The 19,489-nt window shown below is 33.7% G+C and overlaps 1 protein-coding gene across 2 annotated transcripts in view; it reads left to right on the top strand.

Annotated features, from left to right (window-relative positions):
* The window catches only part of USP25 (ubiquitin specific peptidase 25), a 126,271-nt gene that overhangs the window by 96,075 nt on the left and 10,707 nt on the right, over window positions 1–19,489 (top strand). The window contains exons 19-21 of one of the 2 annotated variants that reach the window (XM_087818091.1): window positions 2,386–2,499; window positions 4,393–4,488; window positions 17,938–18,116. In XM_087818091.1, the coding sequence (XP_087674217.1) occupies window positions 2,386–2,499; window positions 4,393–4,488; window positions 17,938–18,116 (389 nt within the window). The remainder of the gene's footprint in view (window positions 1–2,385; window positions 2,500–4,392; window positions 4,489–17,937; window positions 18,117–19,489) is intronic. The other variant, XM_087818089.1, reaches the window with a different exon arrangement.

Genomic DNA, 19,489 nt, shown 5'->3' with positions numbered 1-19,489 from the left:
ATTTCTTTAGCTTCCTCATAATTGAACATATTAAGGGAGGCAAAAGTGATGCAGTTATATACTCTCTAGCTACCTTTTATGTGATTTTTTAAAATATATATATACATTCAGTGGCTTTCAGGCAGTCAATAAAATCTTTGTATTTTAATTCTTTTTGCAACTTACTGAGGAATTTACTTTTAACTCCTTTCAAATTCAGCCTTGGCTAAGGTGTTTATACAGGGCATGATAGTAATTGAAAAAGATAACTGCATCCACTATACTTCAGTGAACCCTTAAATTCTTTATATGAACATTTTTATGGCACCTTCGGATATCTAAACTTGACAACAATTCTATAGAATTATTACATGCACCCAAAGCTTCTTTCATTTTTCAACTTTCACCCATATAATTAATCAGTGCTGTGCTGTTGAAACTCTTCTGTGGTAAGTAGGAAGGTTTATAAAACACTGATTTTTTTTTTTTCTAAGTGCATTTTCCCCCCAATGGGAATGTGTTGTTTTATAAGGATCAGTGTTCTAAGGAATACATTTCTCAGTTGCTACTTGCCTTAAATTTAAACAGGGTGTCCCCCCAAAAATTTATACACACTTTAACAGCTGACAGCTCAATTTTGAAAATGAAATAACATTTTAATAAACTACCTTTATAATTATTCAAAGTGTGATATACATTTTTTTGAGACAACCTGTATTTTCTTAAGTTGCTATTGTTTGGGATTGATTTTCTTGTGAGAAATTTTTCACCACAATGTCTAGACAGATTTCTTAATTTATCTGCTTCTATTTCACGCTCATGAATGGAGAGCTAGAACAGTGATTACTCTCTAAAATGCTAGATGAATTAAAAACCCTTAATTAAATGTCATGGGCCAAGCGTATCTCTATGGGATATTTGTGGTGATAATATCGGATTAGAATTATTCAACTATAAGCAATTTAAAATAGCATAACAGTATAATAATATTGGTAATGCCTATCACTTATAGAATACCAATTATGTCCCAGGTATGATGTAACCTGAATATTGTCTCATGATGATGACAAACATGCAAGCTGGTTATTTTCTCTTGAAAAACTGAGGATTCAAATAAAGTAAGGATACCTTTTCTAAAAATGTTAGTTATAAATAGCACTTCTTTTCAGAAGAGCAGCGCCATTCTTGGCCGTTAGTTTTATTTTTTAATTAAATTATTTCTGCAAAGGTACATCTGGAAAGTCAGAATGTGTTCACATTCCTGAAATGTACCTATATTTTAAATGGAAATAAAACCCTTTATTTATTAAAGTTTTCTGTTTATATCAAAACTAAAGTTTATATTTGCTTAGAAAAACTTTCATAGTGCAATTTGAAATTACTCAAGCAAGCTGTTTTGAAGCATTTTAGGTACTTTTGAAATTTGTTTATAGGTAAATAGTGAATATGCTACTTATAAATCTATTCAGTAAAATAAGGTCTGAGCGGTATTTTTGAATGAGCTGTATTAGTGTCTTCAAGTGGACTTTTCTGGATTTCATGCTAGGTTCCACTCAGTGTGGATTAGTGAAATTTGTTAAAAGAAAAAGAAAGAAACCTGATTGAGTTGTTAAAAATGGTACACTTTCCAACAGCTTTTTAAAAAACAAGAATTCATGGGACACTTATGATCTAAATAAATGTTACTAGGTCTCAGGCTGTTAGAGAGAGAGTTGAGCACAGTAGAGTATGGGTAGCAGGTGGATATACAGTTGATTACTAGAAAGGATAGGAAAGTAAAATTCTAAGAAAGAAAACCTACAGACTCTGCTGGGTCCAGAAGAATATCTTTTTTCTTTTTCATCCTTACCAGGATATGTGTATTGATTTTAGAGAGGGAGGGAGAGAGAGAAACACCAATTGGCTGCCTCCTGTATGCTCCATTACCGGGGGTCGAACCCAACGCCTAGGCATGTGGCCTGAGTAGGAATCAAGCCCACACTCTTTTGGAGCACAGGGTGACACTCCAGCCAACTGAGCCACCTGTCCAAGGCAGAGGAATATCTTATTTTGATGGAGATACAGTGTTAGGAAAGGCTTTATGGAGTTACTGGAATTTTTTTTTTTAAAAAAACTTCAGCTATGAAGATAGCCACAGCAACTGCACTGTTTATTATATTTAAGAATTTAGAGTCCAAGATGTTTTGAGGGGGAAGAAAATGAAAACTTAATTTAGTGTTTGAGATTAAAAGGGAAGGCTGGAGATAACTGTATTAATTTATTTGCTCCTAATACGCAGCTGTAAGTGGTTTTATTTTATATTAAGCAGATGCAGGGATTTTTGAAAGACTCAAGGATCTCTGCAATTAACCTGGTGCTTCCATTGCTCTCTTTTCTGATGTTGATACTAATGATTTTTTCCTGCAGAAACCTGAAAGTACTTCAAGCCAACCACCTTCTAACCAGCAAGTTGCAGAGGTGGCGATTCCTCCTGTAGGGAAGTTTGTGGTTGAGTCAAAGGAGGGGGGTTATGATGACGAGGTACCTTTGTCATAGCACTCTGCACTGTTCGTTATATAATACCATTACTTTGGGCACGCCTGCACCCTCACACTTTTGTCTGTTGCTGTGTGACATACAGTGTTGCACCCATGGTCTGAAATTACCTTACCACTTGCTAACAGAGCTTTCAGTTTCTAATAAAAATGTAAGCAGAAAGCTTACAGAATTTTTCAGAATAATAATTTTATGTTTCTAGTGTTAATTCTTTTATGCAGACATAGGATTGGTTGACTCTCAGGCTAATAGATTACAATAAGGTTTATTCAGTTATTAAATAGCAAAAATTTTGAGCATTTAAAAATAATTTTTATTTTCTGTTTTACTTGAATTATTTATTATACTACTTTGCCCACCATTTCCTGCCAGAAGAGCATACATCCTGATTGCAAATAATTGATATTTTTGCTTCTGCAACCTCCATGTGACTGAATTGAATGATTCATCAGCATTGCTGAATGCCTACCAGTGTTTTATACATAGTGGGACCTCCATCTTATCTTTTCTTATCTCTTCACTGTTAATTCTCATCTAGTTTTCTAACAGTATAGAGGCATTTTTGCTTCTCATGATATGGTTTTTGGGGAATCCAGATGAAAATGTGCTGTTTTCCTGGTCCCATCAGATCCCCTCCCCCCTCATATTTCGGGGAGGGCATAGAGAAGACCTTGGATCCTTGGATTCTGTCATTTGTTATTTTTTACTGGCATAGATGAGAATCGACTATATACTAAAGAGTTTTGTCCAAGTAACTTTTTTCTAGACTTTAATTAAACTATATAAGTTAAAATGTCTTTATGACACTAAAATCAGAGGTGTCACAAAGACATTAATTTTACTGCACCAGTGTCAGAAAGCACGGCCATAATGTGAATAAGAAGCAGGTTTGTGAGGTAGGAACTGATCAGAAGGATTTTCTCAAGAAGTAATGTTATTGCAACTCTAAGTATATAATTCAAAATAAGTACTGTGAGTAATAGTTTCAGTGAGTCAGAGGCAATGGATATGCTTTCTTGATAGCTCTAATATAATAGCTTTATAGTGCCTTGAGTTATTTCATTTTGCAGATATTTTAAAATGTAAATAGCTAAGAATAATAAGCTGTTATGAAAACAAAGAATATACTTAAGTATTTAGTACTTAATAGCAGTATGCTGTTCTAGTTAACTATTTTAATACCATGTTAGTACTTGAAAATTATGGAAACTTACATTTTTAATAAAAATGGTAACTTATTTATCAAGCACCTGAGTGTGTGTTTTAGGGTGAACCTTCTGGCATTAACAAAGCAAAATTGTGGTTAATCATTTAACACTATCTTTTGTACATATGCTTATGTTACTGCCAGCTTTGTTTTTAATTCAGTGGAGTGACAGTTTAACGGTGCATGTGCCTTGGCACTAAGTTCTGTGGACACTGGGCTGCTGCTAGTGGATGCTCAGGTTGTACGGTTGTACAGGATGCCTAGCCAGTGGGTGGATATAGAGCTGAAATTGAGCTTATGCTTACTGAGCTCCTCAAGCTTTAACGAAGAGGCACCTTTTTAAATAAAAAGATTGCTGCTACTTCTAATGGTTCAGAGAGCAGTACATTTTTCTGATTTGTCAAGAAGCAGGTGTCTTTTTAATATGCTTTGGTTCAGAGATGATGCCTTTTTGCCTTTTACGCAGAGGCACCATATGAACTAGATGTGGTCCTGTAGAGGTTTTGAAATACACTTAAATGCATGTTGGATCACGTTTGCTGTACAAATTGCAACGTTTGGTTTATACATAGTGAAAAACAAAGGACTAATAACTTGCATGTAAAGAAATTATTTTTTTAATTTTTTATGTTACTCATTCAAAAACTCTTACTTTAAATCCCTTATGGCAGATCATGATGACACCGAACATGCAAGGTATTATCATGGCAATAGGTAAATCCAGGAGTGTATATGACAGGTGTGGCCCTGAAGCAGGGTTCTTTAAGGTATAATTAACATTTTCATTTATTTTCTTATTTTTTTAATTAAACTTAAAATGTTTTATTTCCTTGAGTTAAATTTGTTTTCCTGTATAATTTCTCTTTTCCTCTTGTAGCCATGGTCTCCTGACATTCTGGGCGTTTATTTTGTGCATGAATCTAAGACTGATTATTATTTTTTTAATCCAGGTAATTCAACAGAAACAAGACATTTTACCTGACTTACCCTATAGTGCACCTCTGTTTTGTTAGCAGAAATTTGAATTTTGTTTTTATTTGAAGGGCGTAAAGGGCATTGACAAGCAAAACTAGGAATTGAGTAATTTTCTGATAATAGTTTATTTTTTCCTTATTGGTAATACTGTTGGTCAGTCTTACAATATTTTTCTTTCATTTTGCTACATGATATACTAAATTGCTTTTTTATTGGGTTGTTTCTAAAATTACTCATTCATTTACTATCTTTTTATGTCTCCGTTCACTTACATTTTCCCCGTGGTTAACATTTGATATCCTAGTCACCTCAAGACATGTGAGACCATGAAGTTGGCATATTACTCGATGACTCAGTCTGTTTCAAAACCTCTAATTCCAGATCTTTACAATATTTTGATTACAGTATTATTTGCTTTTACTTACTTGAAAAATGAAAATATGGTATATTTTGTCATTTTATTTGGATTAACCAAAAATCTACCAGTATTTTTCCACTCCTGTCACCTTGTTAGTGGTTGTTTTTTTTTCTATTAAAAAACACACAACGGGGTTATTGAGGTATATAGTTCACTACAATAAGTGTGTGTGCCCTTACTTGACATTAAAAATCTAAATTTTTCTCTTAATTTTTTCTACTCTGCTGTCATCAAACTCAGTCTTTAAAAAACTGTTTATTTTCAGTAGTTTTTTCACTATAGCAAACAAAACAAAGGCCTTGTGTGCAGTAGCCTAGCATGGCCAACCATCCTGGTATGCCCAAGACTGTGAGGATTTTTGGAGAAGAAACTGAAAGTGCTAAACTGTATAAGTTCTGGCAAAATGGTCCCAGGATGAGTTGATCACCCTAATAAAATCCCTTAAGAAAGGTTGAAAAACTACTCTTAAAACAAAAAAACAGACTTTTATATTTAAAAATTCATCCTTGTTCCTAGTCTACATTTTCTTTTCGTATAAAACACTGAATATATGTCTTCTAATGTTTTCATCTATTTCTTGTGGAAAAGTTATCTGTTGTTTACAGTGCCATTGTCATTTTTTATTAAGTTGGGCATCTGTATGTTGAATTGGGTCTCATTTTTATTAAATTAATCTCTGCATGTATTTTAAAGAGCCAATTATACATACTACAAACAGCACTCACCCCACCCCTTCCCCCATGGTAACAGCTTTCAATTATTTCATGTAGACCTTTTGGCATTATTTCCATAACTTTAACTAGAATGCTTGTGTTTTTACAATTCTTAGTTTACACATTTTCTTTGAATTCCCTTCTATGGAATGTGAAGGATGAGCCCTTTCTTCTCCCACCCCACGTACACTGACACATACAGTTCCTATCCCTCCTACAGTCTCTGTGACTGTCTCTCTTGCACACACACATCTAAAATCTTGTCATTTTGATCAAAGTAGAATTCTCTGTATTATTTCTATGTATGCTACTCAGGATTAAGCTATACACTTATATAATGTATATAAAGTTGTAAACATTATTACTTATACTTTTTTTAACTTCAGCTTTCATTTTCCTTGGAATCAGTTTGTTTTTTGGTTTACTTAATTTTCTATGTGTATCACTATTTCACTTCTAAGTTCTCCACCATTTGCTTAAATCTCCTGTTTTGTTCTTGTGAATTTTGCCTTGGGGAAATCTGTTCTGGAGCCTCATGGCCTGCATTGGATTTCCTTTATTCCAAGATCTCCTTTCCCCATCACCCTGGGGTGCCTTGTGCTTTTTGTCCTTCGTGTACTTTCTGTCTCTCATATATTTCTCCCTTTTGGTTTACCCTCTAATTTTTATGCAGCAGCAAATTTCTGAAGTTTTTGTACATTTTATTTTTATCCATCTTTAATTGAGGAATATATATGGGTGTAATCTTATGTAAACATTATTATTTGTTTATAATTAATGTATATAATTATAAATAATGTATAGGTATATGACTAACATTTGGAAAATTCTAGCTTATAATATGTAATTTTAGGAAATCTGTCATGTGAATAAAAAAAGTAATACATACAAACTGCAATCACTCAGTAGTATAGAGGTGTCCCAGATAGCATATGTATATAGCACAGTATCTAAAATGATGGCCACTTCTGTCTTCCTATTTTTCTTAAAATAGATATAGTATATTTTTAATTTTCATTTTTTAATGCTTAGTTTATTACAAATTGAGGGAGAAGGTTGATTTTCTTTTAATATCTCTTTTATCCTATCACATTACCAAAAAAATCTTTGTTGGGTTTATTTTATATTGGCTTTTTTGCCAGAAGAAGGAAGCTTTTTTCTTTTTTTTTAAATCTTTATTGTTGAGACTATTACAGATGTCCCCCTTTTAACCCTACTGATCCTCTTCACCCCACATCCATCCCACCCCCAGACCCTCCCCACACCAATGCCCATAAACATACAAGTTCCCTGATTAATCTCTCCCCACCCACATCCCCTTCCCCGCCTTCCCTCTGAGATCCCTCAGTCTGTACCATGCTTCTATGTTACTGGAGCCACTTTGTTCATCAGTTTATTTTGTTTATTATATTCCCCATATAAGCGAGATCATTTGGTACTTGTCCTTCTCCAACTGGCTCATTTCATTTAGCATAATACTCCACAGTTCCCTCCATGCTGTGCCAATGGCCAAAAGGTCCTTACTCTTCACAGCTGCATAGTACTCCATGGTGTAAATGTGCCACACCTTTTTTATCCACTCATCTACGGCACTTGGGTTGTTTCCAAATCTTAGCTATAGTGAATTGCGCTGCTGTAAACATAGGGGTGCATAATTTCTTTGCGATTGGTGTCTGGGGTTCCTTAGGATATATTCCTAGAAGTGGGATCACTGGGTCAAATGGCAGGTCAATTTTTAATCTTATGCCGAAACTCCATACTGCTTCCCATAGTGGCTGCCCCAGTCTGCATTCCCACCAGCAGTGTACTGCCCTTTTCTCCACACCCTCGCCAGCACTTGTAGTTCCTTGACTTGTTGATGGAGCCATTCTGACAGGTGTGAAGTGATACCTGATTGTGGTGTTAATTTGTATCTTCTCTGATGATTAGCGACATTGAACATTTTTTCATATGTCTCTTAGCCATTTGTATGTCCTCTTTGGAGAAGTGTCTGTTTAGGTCCGTTGCTCATTTTTTATTTATTTTATTTTTTTATTATTTTTATTTTTCCATTGCATAATTTTTTTTCCTTTTATTTTTAATTTTTATTTTTGTTTAAGGTATTACAGATGTCCCTTTTTCTCCCCAATGACCTATTTCCCCCCGTCACTCTCCCCACCATTGTCCATGTCCTTGGGTTGTGCATATATGCATATAAATTCTTTAGTTACTCTCTCCCCCTCCACCAGCCACCCCCCTCTATCCCTTTTCCTTTTATTAAGTTGTATAAGTTCCTTTTATAGTTTGGATATTAACCCTTTATCCAATGTGTCATTGGCAAATATGTTCTGCCATACAGTGGGCTCCCTTTTCGTTTTGTTGATGGTTTCCTTTGCTGTGCAGAAGCTTTTTATTTTGTTGCAGTCCCATTTGTTTATTTTCTCCTTAGTTCCTCTTGCCCTAGGAGATGTATCAGCAAACATATTGCTATGAGAGATGTCTGAGATTTTACTGCCCATGTTTTCCTCTAGAATTTTTATGGCTTCATGCCTTACATTTAAGTCTTTTATCCATTTTGAATTTACTTTTGTGTATGGTGTAAGTTGGTGGTCCAGTTTCATTTTTTTGCATGTATCTGTCCAATTTTTCCAACACCATTTATTGAAAATACTGTCTTTACTCCATTGTATGTTGTTGCCTCCTTTGTCAAAAATTGACTATAATGGCATGGGTCAATATCTGGGTTCTCTGTTCCTTTCTACTGATTAATATGTCTGTTCTTGTGCCAGTACCAGGCTGTTTTGATGACAGTGGCTTTGTAATATAACTTGATATCTGGTATTGTGATCCCTCCAACTTTGTTCTTCTTTCTCAAGATTGCCGTAGCTATTCGGGGTGTTATTTGGTTCCAGATAAATTTTCGAAGTGTTTTTTCCTAGATCTGTGAAATATGCTGTTGGTATTTTAATAGGGATTGCACTGAATTTATAGATTGCTTTGGGTAATATGGACATTTTAATGATGTTAATTCTTCCAATCCATGAACACGGTATATTTTTCCCTTTGTTTATATCTTCCTCTTTCTTTTTTCAGTGTCCTATAGTTTTCTGAGTAAAAGTCTTTTACATCTTTGGTTAAGTTTATTACTAGGTATCTTATTTTTTTAGTTGCAATGGTAAATGGGATTTTTTTTTTTAGTTTCTGTTTCTGAGAGTTCATTATTGGTGTATAAAAATGCCATTGATTTCTGGGTGTTAATTTTATATCCTGCTACCTTGCTGAATTCATTTACTAAATCTAGTTTTCTGGTGGAGTCTTTCAGATACTCTGTGTATAATATCATGTCATCTGCAAATAATAACAGTTTTACTTCCTCTTTTCCAATTTGGATCCCTTTTATGTTTTCTTCTTGACTATTCTCTGTGGCTAGGACTTCCAGTACTATGTTGAATAAGAGTGGTGAAAGTGGACAACCCTGTCTTGTTCCTGTTCTTAGGGAAATGGTTTTAGTTTTTGCCCATTGAGTCTGATGTTGGCTGTAGGTTTGTCATATATGGCCTTTATTATGTTGAGGTATGATCCCTCTATTCCCACTTTGCTGAGAGTTTTTATCAAAAATAGGTGTTGGATTTTATCAAATGCTTTTTCTGCATCTATTGATAAGATCATGTGATTTTTGTCTTTCAATTTGTTTATGTGATGTATCACGTTTATTAATTTGCAAATATTGTACCAGTCTTGCATCCCTGGAATAAATCCCACTTGGTCATGGTGTATGATCTTTTTAATATATTGCTGGATCTGATATGCTAATATTTTGTTGAGGATTTTAGTGTCTATTTTCATCAGGGATATTGGCCTGTAATTCTCTTTCTTTGTAGAGTCTTTATCTGGTTTTGGAATTAGGCTAATGCTGGCCTCGTAAAAAGAGTTTGGAAGTGTTCCTTCCTCTTGGATTTTTTGAAATAGTTTGCGGAGGGTAGGTGTTAATTCTTCTTTGAATGTTTGGTAAAACTCCCTTGTGAAGCCATCTGGGCCAGGGCTTTTGTGTGCCGGGAGCCCTTTGATTACTGCTTCAACACCATCAGCAGTTAGCCCTTGGCCTATGTAAACTTTCTGACTCTTCCTGATTGAGTTTTGAAAGGTTGTATTTTTCTAAGAATTCATCCATTTCATCCAAGTTGTCTAGCTTGGTGGCATATAGTTGTTCATAGCATTTTCTTACAATCCTTTGTATTCTGTTGGGTCAGTTGTTATTTCGTCTCTGATTTTGTTTATTTGGGTCCTCTCTCTTTGTTTCTTGATGAGTCTGGCTAAAGCTTCATCAATCTTGTTTATCTTTTCAGAGATCCAGCTCTTGGTTTCATTGATCTTTTGTATTGTTTTTTTAATCTCTATGTCATTTATTTCTTCTCTAATCTTTATTATTTCTTTCCTTCTGCTTACTTTAGGCTTTTCTTGTTGTTCCCTTTCTAAGTTTTTGAGTTGTAGGGTTAAAGAGTCTATTAGAAGTTTTTCTTATTGTTTGAGGTAGGCTTGTAGTGCTATAAACTTCCCTCTCAGTACTGCTTTCATTGTGTCCCATAGATTTGGAGTTGTTTTGTGTTTATTTTCACTTGTTTCCAGGAAGTTTTTTATTTATTTCTTGATCTCTTTGGTAACCCATTCATTGTTTAAAAACGCTTTTCAGTCTCCATGTGTTTAAATGTCTTTTAGTGTTTTTATTGTAGTTGATTTCTAGTTTCATGCCATCGTGATCTGAAAAGATGCTTGATATGATTTCAATCTTCTTGAACTTATAGAGACTTGTTTTGTGTCCAAACATGTGGTCTATCTTTGAGAATATCCCATATGCACTTGAGAAGAATGTATGTTCTGCAGCTTTGGGGTAGAATGTTCTGGCCCGGTCGAGCATGGCTCAGTGGTTAAGCGTCGACCTAGGATCCAGGCAATCAGGGTTCGATTCCCGGTCAGGGCACATGCCCAGGTTGCGGGCTGCAGCCAATCAGTGACTCTCTCATCATTGATGTTTCTATCTCTCTCTCTCCCTCGCCTTTCCTCTCTCTGAAATCAATAAAGATATATTTAAAAAAGAATGTTCGGTAAATGTCGATTAAATCCATCTGATCTAGTGTGTCATTTAGGGTCGCTGTTTCCTTGTTGATTTTTTGTTCGGAAGACCTATCCAGTGAAGTCAATGGGGTGTTAAAGTCCCCGAGTATGACTGTATTGCTGTCGATCTCTCCCTTAAAGTCCTCTAGAAGTTTTTTTTATAAATTTAAGTGCTTCTATATTGGGTGCATATATGTTTATCAGGGTTATATCCTCTTGCTGGATTGATCCCTTTAGTATTATGAAATGACCTTTCTTGTCTTATTATGGTCTTCATTTTGATGTCTGTTTTGTCTGATATGAGTATTGGTACCCCAGCTTTTTTTTCATTTCCATTTGCGTGGAAAATTTTTTTCCATCCCTTCACTCTCATCCTGTATGAGTCTTTTGTTCTGAGGTGGGTCTCTTGTAGACAGCATATATTTGGGTCATGTTTTCTTATCCATTCAGCCACCCTACATCTCTTTATTGGGGCATTTAATCCATTTACATTTAAGGTTATTATTGAAAGATACTTATCTACTGACATTTTGTTTCTTTTTAGCTGTTTCTCATTCTCTTTATGTCTAATTATAGCAGTCCCTTTAACATTTCCTGTAATACTGGTTTTGTAGCGATAAAGTCTTTTAACCTTTTTTTGTCTTGGAAGCTCTTTATTTCACCATCCAGCTTGATTGATAATCTTGAGTAGTCTTGGTTTCAGATCCTTCTTTTGCATTACCTTGAATACTTAATGCCATTCCCTTCTGGCCTGTAGAGTTTCCAGTGAGAAGTCAGATGACAGCCTTATGGGTGCTCCTTTGTAGGTAACAGTTTGCTTTTCTCTCGCTTCCTTTAAGATTCTCTCTTTGTCTTGGATTTTTGACATTTTAATTATGATATATCTGGGTGTGGGCCTCTTTGGTATCTTCTTGCTTGGGACTCTCTGTGCCTGCAGAACCTGTGTGCCTTTTTCCTTGACCAGGTTAGGGAAGTTTCCTGCCATTATTTCATCAAATAGGTTCTCTAACCCCTGTTTACTTTCAACCTCCTTTGGTACTCCTATAATATGAATATTGTGTTTTATGCTGTCCCACAGCTCCCTTAAACTGTCCTCCTGTTTTTTAATAGTTTTTTGTTTTGGCATCGCTGACTGAGTGATTTTTTCTACCCTGTCTTCTAATTCACTGATCCGATCCTCAGCTTCTTCTAATCTGCTGTTTATTCCTTCTAATGTAGTCTTTATTTCTGCTATGTCATTCTTCATTTCTGACTGGTCATTTTTCATAGTTTCCAAATTTTTTTTCATGCTGTTGAGCATCTTTACAATCAGTATTCTAAACTCTATATCTGAGAGGTTGCTTATCTCTGTTTCATTTGGCTCTTTTTCTGGAGACTTCTCTTGTTCCTTCATTTGGGGCTTGTTTTTTGGTCTCCCCATTTTGGCTAAACGTTAGGTAGATCTTCTAGGATTCTCAGTCTTTTTGGCGGGTCTCTGGTGCAGGCCAGTGTCAGACACAGTTTACGACTGGCCCTGAGTACCCTATTTGGGGCTATCAACAACCCCAGGCTTGAGATCTCCAGTGCTGGGGCTGGGTGCGTTTGAACTCAGAAGGAAGCTTTTCAACTCTGTGCCTAAGTACTTCTAGATATGGGCTTCCTTATGCATTATGATCAGTGCAATTTTTTATGTGTTATATATGTTGCTAGTGGTAAACCATGTGATGAAAATGTTAGCTTTGTTACTGACAAAAGTGTAAGTTGCAAAGTGAAACTTACATCAGGTTGGGGTAGTGGACTTGCTAAGGTTTAACCTCTCAATTAGGAAGAGTTACCAACCCAGCAGTAAGTTACCACGTCAACCTCCCACTGGGAGTCTGCTCCTGTAAACATATATGAAAGAGTTAATGGCCAGGCAGATCTGGAAAAATAAATGAGGAAAGACATTTACCTAAGCCCTTCTCCCAATTTGACTATTTGTTAGAACTAGCTTTCATTGTAACAGGAAAATGCCCCCAAAATAGTGGCTTAAAGACAGAAGTTTCTATCATGCAAAAATGAAATCCAGAGAAAGGTAGTGCTGGACTACTATGATGAGCAAAAATAAAGGCCAGAAGGAAAAAAAAGAAGAATATTTTCAAAGCACTAGTTGCTTGTGTGTGTGCATACAGGGGGTGGGAGGTGGAGAGTCATGATAATTATAATCGTGGGGTTAGTTTAACTTTTTAAAATTACTTTAAAAAGACATAATTTCTTTTTTGTATATCTTTTTCTACACCTAGTAAAGCACCCTTAGGATTTTAATGATGTAATAACACTTTTCTATTATGAAACTATTTTTAGTATTTAATTCATTGCTTCATAACAGTTGTTTCCTGGTGGCATAACTTTATCACTCTTTTTAAATTTTGAAATGCCTATTATTATTACTCCTCTGTTTATTCCATAGATATAAAATATATCAGTGGAATGGAGAGACCCAAACAGATCCACTTATAAATAGTGCTTAATATGTGAGAAAGATGATATTTCAAGTCACTGAAAACAAATTTAAAGATAAATGACAAATAAAATACAATTTGCGACTTATAGATGAATCAAATTTCTTAGCAGAGCAAAGAAATTTAAACAACAAAAAAACTTTAGAGGTTCCTTATTTTAATGAGAATGTCTCTAGTGTTTTATTAATAAGTATATTGGTTTTTTAAATCAATTCCTCTTATAAATCTAAAACCGCTCTTAAATTCATAGTTAAGAGTTTTCTTTGACACTGGTGCTGGAATTTAGAAAATTTTTAATGCATCTATTTGAGATGCTGAACAGGTTTCTCCTTAATTTTTAATCCTGAAAATGTAAAGATTTTAACTTTGACTTTTTCTAAAAAAAATCATTGTAAACACCATGTATTCCTCTATAGTCTTTTTGTAGACAGTGTTTATTTAAAATGAATATGGATGCTGAAATCTGTGTTCAAAGATAAATTGATATTATAGTTTTGTTTTTATATTTGCCAATTTTTGATATTCAGATTAAACTAGCTTTATATAATCATTAAGGAGACTCTTCCGTTTTTTCAGGCTTTGGAGCAGTTTAGATATGATAGAAATCATCCTGTCTTTGAACATTTGACATAACAGCAGAGCTCTAAGACAGTGTGGGCCTGATTCCCTTATTGAGTACATATCTCAGGCAACGTTTTCAGTTCTTCTGTAGTGTTGCTGGGTCTCTTCAGTTTTTCTACCTCTTAAAGCAATCCTGGTAATTTATATTCTTCTAGATGATCATCTGTTTAATCAAGATGTTACAGTTTATTGGCATAAGGTTATATGTATTATTATTTTATAACTTAAAACTTTAATTTGTATTTTTGGTATCACCTTTATTTCTGGTGTTTTCCATTTAAGTGTTTAGTTTGGGAGCTACCTCTTATTTTTAATCCTGTGTGTATTGCATTGTGGTGAAAGAACATGATGCTGACCCTCTGGAATGTGAAGTGGGTTTTCTTCATCCCTGTTACACTGTCAGTTTTTAAAAAATAGTCCATAAACATTTTAAATATATGCATATATTTATATATATAGACTCTCTCTGTATTCAACTAATATTATTATTTTAGAGATAATGGCACTTGGAGAATTATGTGACTGGTTCTATGTCATAATTAGTAAATGATATACTAGCTTCCTGACTTTTAGTCTAGCCTATTTTCCCTTAGGTCTTACTACTTACAGAGTATATTGTAGATTTGGTATCTTCTAATACATATGTATAGTTATATCAAAATAAAGTCTGTAAGAAGTTAGAAATTTAGAATGATTTTATAATATGATTTTAAAAAGTAAAAAAGTGTTTAGGTAGAAATTATTTGAATCTATAGAACTGAAGATCTGAGAGACTTAAACTAGTCTTACTGAATGAGTCATCTGTAGATGGGGAATGAACAAGAAAAGACATCAGCATGTGGAGAACTTAAGAAACAAAGGCACATGTGTATCTGGAGACAAGCCTGATCTAAGTAGATGGAGGAGGTCTTTGTTGAAGAGTAATAGGAAATAAGACTAAATAGGTAACATTGCGCCTGACTAGTGGGATCCTGTTAAAGGGCTGGTGAAAAAGAAGTTAAAAAATTAAATGCAAAGCTGTTCTATCACCTGATGACCAGTGCCACATTTCATTTTGTAAATGTGTGGTGGTTTCATTGCAGTATCTGTGACAATTAACTTAAAGAATGGAAAGAACAAGCATAGTTCTAAGTATCAAGAATTCTGAGAAACTAATATGAGCCCGACTTAACAGTGTTAATTGTATTAGTGATACATTGTGTAGAACTGTGCTACATATATCAGCATGCTAAATCTGTTGATAATTTGAAGGAATAAATATGATTGCAGAATATTTTAAAACTTAGAAAACTAAATTTTAAAAATGAGGAATGTATGCTGGTAAAAAGTGGTGGTGGGGGGGGTGTTTGTGTGTTTGAAAAATTACTCCTAGAAATTAAAACCTCTACTGGTTTAAACACCTATAGCTTGTAAATTTGGCATTTACTTGTGAAAATTAGAAGACTCTTATATAGAGCCAAAACAAGTAATAAACATAATCTTAGAGTAAAAGAAGATATATATGTTCCAGCTCTCTAACAGAAACATATTTACTATTTATAAAATAACCACAGCCTCTATTTTGAAAGTAGGCAGGAAAATGGATAACTGTTTAGTGTTGTTATTTATATCTCTAAACCATAATATTATTTTAACAAGCTCAATACAAATTTATTTTATTTTGACCATACCAATTTAGGCCAAAAGCACAATATCTAAAATACTTGCATATTAAAAAAACCACAACACATGTATAATAGCCTATAATATTCATTGTCTAAGGCCCATAATAAGGAAGAACAGTTACTGTTTTGTTTTTTGTTTTTTCTCGAAATCAGTATAATTTGATTATTAAATGAACATGTGCTTTTTTTTCAAATTGGGAAAATAGGGAGATTTTCAAGAGCTCTAAGCAAAGCTTATGTGCACTAATTAGGTATGCCAAGAAGTGAACCTTGATAATCTTATGTGTCCAGATAAGTTAATGTAAATGGCTATTTTTGACCATAGCTCTAAGATTTTAGAATGACATATATATCCTAAAAAAGGTATATATTTTAAGCTATAAGGTAATTCTTATTCTATTTATAATGCTAAGCTGTATAGAAAGGCCTTATTGGCCTCCCCCCTTAATGAAGTATAACAATATATAACTAGAACATTTCATTTAATGTTTGTTAATTATATTTTCTCCCTTCTATGAAATACAGTTGTATAGGTGGTAATGTTTGTATGCCCAAGAATTGCTTAAGAAAGGCATACATTTAACAAAGAAAAACCCTTCTGTAGAATGGATAATTTGAAATATGCAGTAAAACCTCAATATAACGGACTAATTCAGGTGAGGGGGGGGTGTCTGTTAAAGTCGAAAGTCCATTATATAATAAAGTAGGTTTTCTGAATGCCTATGTTAAAAAATTGAAAAATTAGTTCACCTGTTTTTACTAATGTAGACACATTTGTGTAATTAAAATTAACTATGTATGAAAAGTTTTCTATATGTATTACTGTAATTTTAAATTTATACCGAATAGGTCTAGTAAATGCGTGCATTCACCACTCACCTCGAGTAAACAAATGCAAATGGCTGGGGTGTGGCCTATTGCACGTGGGAATATTAGCTGTCACCCATTCATACTGCTGCAGAAAGTCACCCCACATCACAGCAGAACCAATTACCACAGGCAAAGCAGTGTGATCACCTGCTAATCAGTTGCTGAACATTGTTTGTGGGTGTGACTCTCGGGTTTAAATATGTAAACTGTAGTTGTAGATATGTAATATTTATGTCATGAAATTACTACATTGTTTTCTCCAACATAAGGCTTGTTTGCTAAAATTCATTAAAAATAACAGCGAATTAATAACAAAAAATAATTTGTCAATTTAATTATAAGCAAATCGTGGTTAAAAGCATTTAAAAATTAACAGGGTGTTATTTTTCACATATGACATATGGACTAGAAATTTTGTCCATTAAATCCAAAGTCCATTAAATTGAGATCTACAAAATCCAAGGTTTACTGTATTTTGTGTGCAACCCGAAAGATTTTATGGTTAATAGAGCTAGAATTTAGATATAAGTGTAATACAAATGAGTATTTTAAAAATTATTATCGTTAATCATATAGGTTTCTTGTATACAGCAGTATTTGATGTATAACTACATATATTTCTATATGAGCAAATATTTTTCAAATCATTTGCTCATCTGTGGAAACATATTAGTATTTATTTTCTATCATAATTAGTTTAAATTATGAGGTGTTTCTATCTATAAAGAAAAAGTAAGCTCCAGCATCAAGGTGGTAATAGTAAGAATATTCATTAATTATACTAATAAAATGCAAATTTTTTTTAAGCAACAAGGAATTCATTCTATGGTAACTATAGTCTCTGGGCTTGCTTTTTCAAAATCCCTTATTTGTGGACTGTTCAGCTAAAAGTTAACTGTAGTAATATTATTAGCCATTCAAGAGCCAGCCATTTTCTCTCAGATGTGGGTGTTCTACAGGAACTGTATTTCAGCCCTAGAATTTGGGATATTAGAAGCCATATCAAACTGATACTAGAAAGCAGAGGATAGGAGATGCTTAGTGTCTCAATCTTGGGCTACCTCTGAAAGGGCTTTGACTGGGCTTTGTTAAGTTTTACAAAATACATACTAAACTTAGATGTATTGTTTATTTTACCACTTCTCTGTGTGGAAACAAAAAGAACATTTATATAATGAGTGATAAGGAAAGGCTTATGGGGTCAGTTCTTTAGAAAGTTCTTTTAATCTATGGAACATGGAGCGGTGTTCTTAGATGTGCTTACCTTGTTGTAATACTTTAAAAGGAAAAAGGCATTTTTGAATGTAAGAATAATTAAAGTTATAATACTGAAGGATTTAATTGTTATAACTAACCAAAACTGACATTTTGTTACATTTCCTAGGCCATTAAGTTGGAGTATTCAAGGTTGGTTAAATTGGCCCAAGAAGATACCCCACCAGAAACAGATTATCGTTTACATCATGTAGTGGTCTACTTTATCCAGAATCAGGCACCAAAGAAAATCATTGAGAAAACATTACTGGAACAGTTTGGAGATAGAAACTTGAGTTTTGATGAAAGGTAATTTAAAAATACAAAATATCTAATTCATAGGCTCAAATTTTTCTTGTCTTTTATAGGTCCCAGTGTAATTTTTTAATGTTTATTTTACACATACACAAAGGCATTTCAATAAATACAGCACAAAATTTGACACTACTTAATTTGAACAGTTGCTTTGTAATTTATCTACAGGTTATAATCATGACCTTTGAAAGCTTGAACTGAAAATAATTCAAATCATTTTAGTACACTTTAATTGTGAACCAAGGTACTGAACTAAGCAATATAATGACACACAGAAGAGGCTATAATCACAGCCTTGTGGGACTTAATATTTTAGAGAAAAAAATTTTTCAGCCTTTACACTATGAATATTTTGAGTCACATAATTGGTTACATTAATTTTGGTTTACCAAAAAATGTTTTCTCTGAGGAAGCTCCTATAAAACTACTTACTCATGTTAAAATTTTAAATTTAGTTACAATGAATACTGTTAAAAAAAAGGTCTCAGTTAAAGTTCAAAGTATTGGAAGTTATTTTAGAATATAGAAATTTATGCTGTCTGGAGTTCATTGTAATCGCATTTTAATTCTGAAATAGGTGATTATCCTTTTATGACAGTTTCAAAAATACTGAATGAAAAATACATTTAATAGAGGAGAGAATATGAGGAAAAACGAATATCTAGTATTAATTCCTGCCTCACCATGTGTCTGCTGTGAAATTTAGGATTAAGTGAAATAGTACAAGTAAATGGTTTTGAACAGTACCTAGTAGACACTGAGTGCTCAGTGGGTGTTGGCTATTTCAGTTGTACTAGTAGTATTGTGGGCATCATTTATTTGTTACATATGACCACAAAGAGCTCAGAAGTATGACTGAGTATGACCCTTAATATCTATGTCAATGCACTATTTCTGTTGTGCTTAAAAGAGAATAGGATGCATGTGATAACTACATATATTTTGTGGGGATTTCTTTATCTCTGATTCTGATCACAAATTTATTGAACTGTTTCTGTTCTTCCCTGAAATGATAGGAACATTTTGGATTCCTTTTCACTATTTGCAAGTAATGCCATTTGAGGGAAAATAAAATTTAATGTGTCTCAAGCTTGCTAAATAAATATACATTATTTTTAGAAATACAGTTTTTACTTAATGCTATCTTTACTAATAGACTATAATATTAAAACAAAAAATATATATAACATGGTAAATTTGACTTAGAATCATTGGTGCTGTTTTTTTAATGTACTTTGTAATTATCCAACATTGGTCTCAAAAGTACATTTTTCCTTAAGGTTGTTTGGGAGTTGTTTCCTCAGTGACATTGGATTTTATTTTCATATGTGTTGGATAGTTTAGTTTTGTGTAACACACATTTTTCA

Source organism: Miniopterus natalensis, chromosome 6 (assembly GCF_054644295.1).
Source record: "Miniopterus natalensis isolate mMinNat1 chromosome 6, mMinNat1.hap1, whole genome shotgun sequence".
NCBI lineage: Eukaryota > Metazoa > Chordata > Mammalia > Chiroptera > Miniopteridae > Miniopterus > Miniopterus natalensis.
The sequence above is the reverse complement of the archived record's forward strand: the minus strand, read 5'-3'. Positions and strand labels throughout refer to the sequence as shown.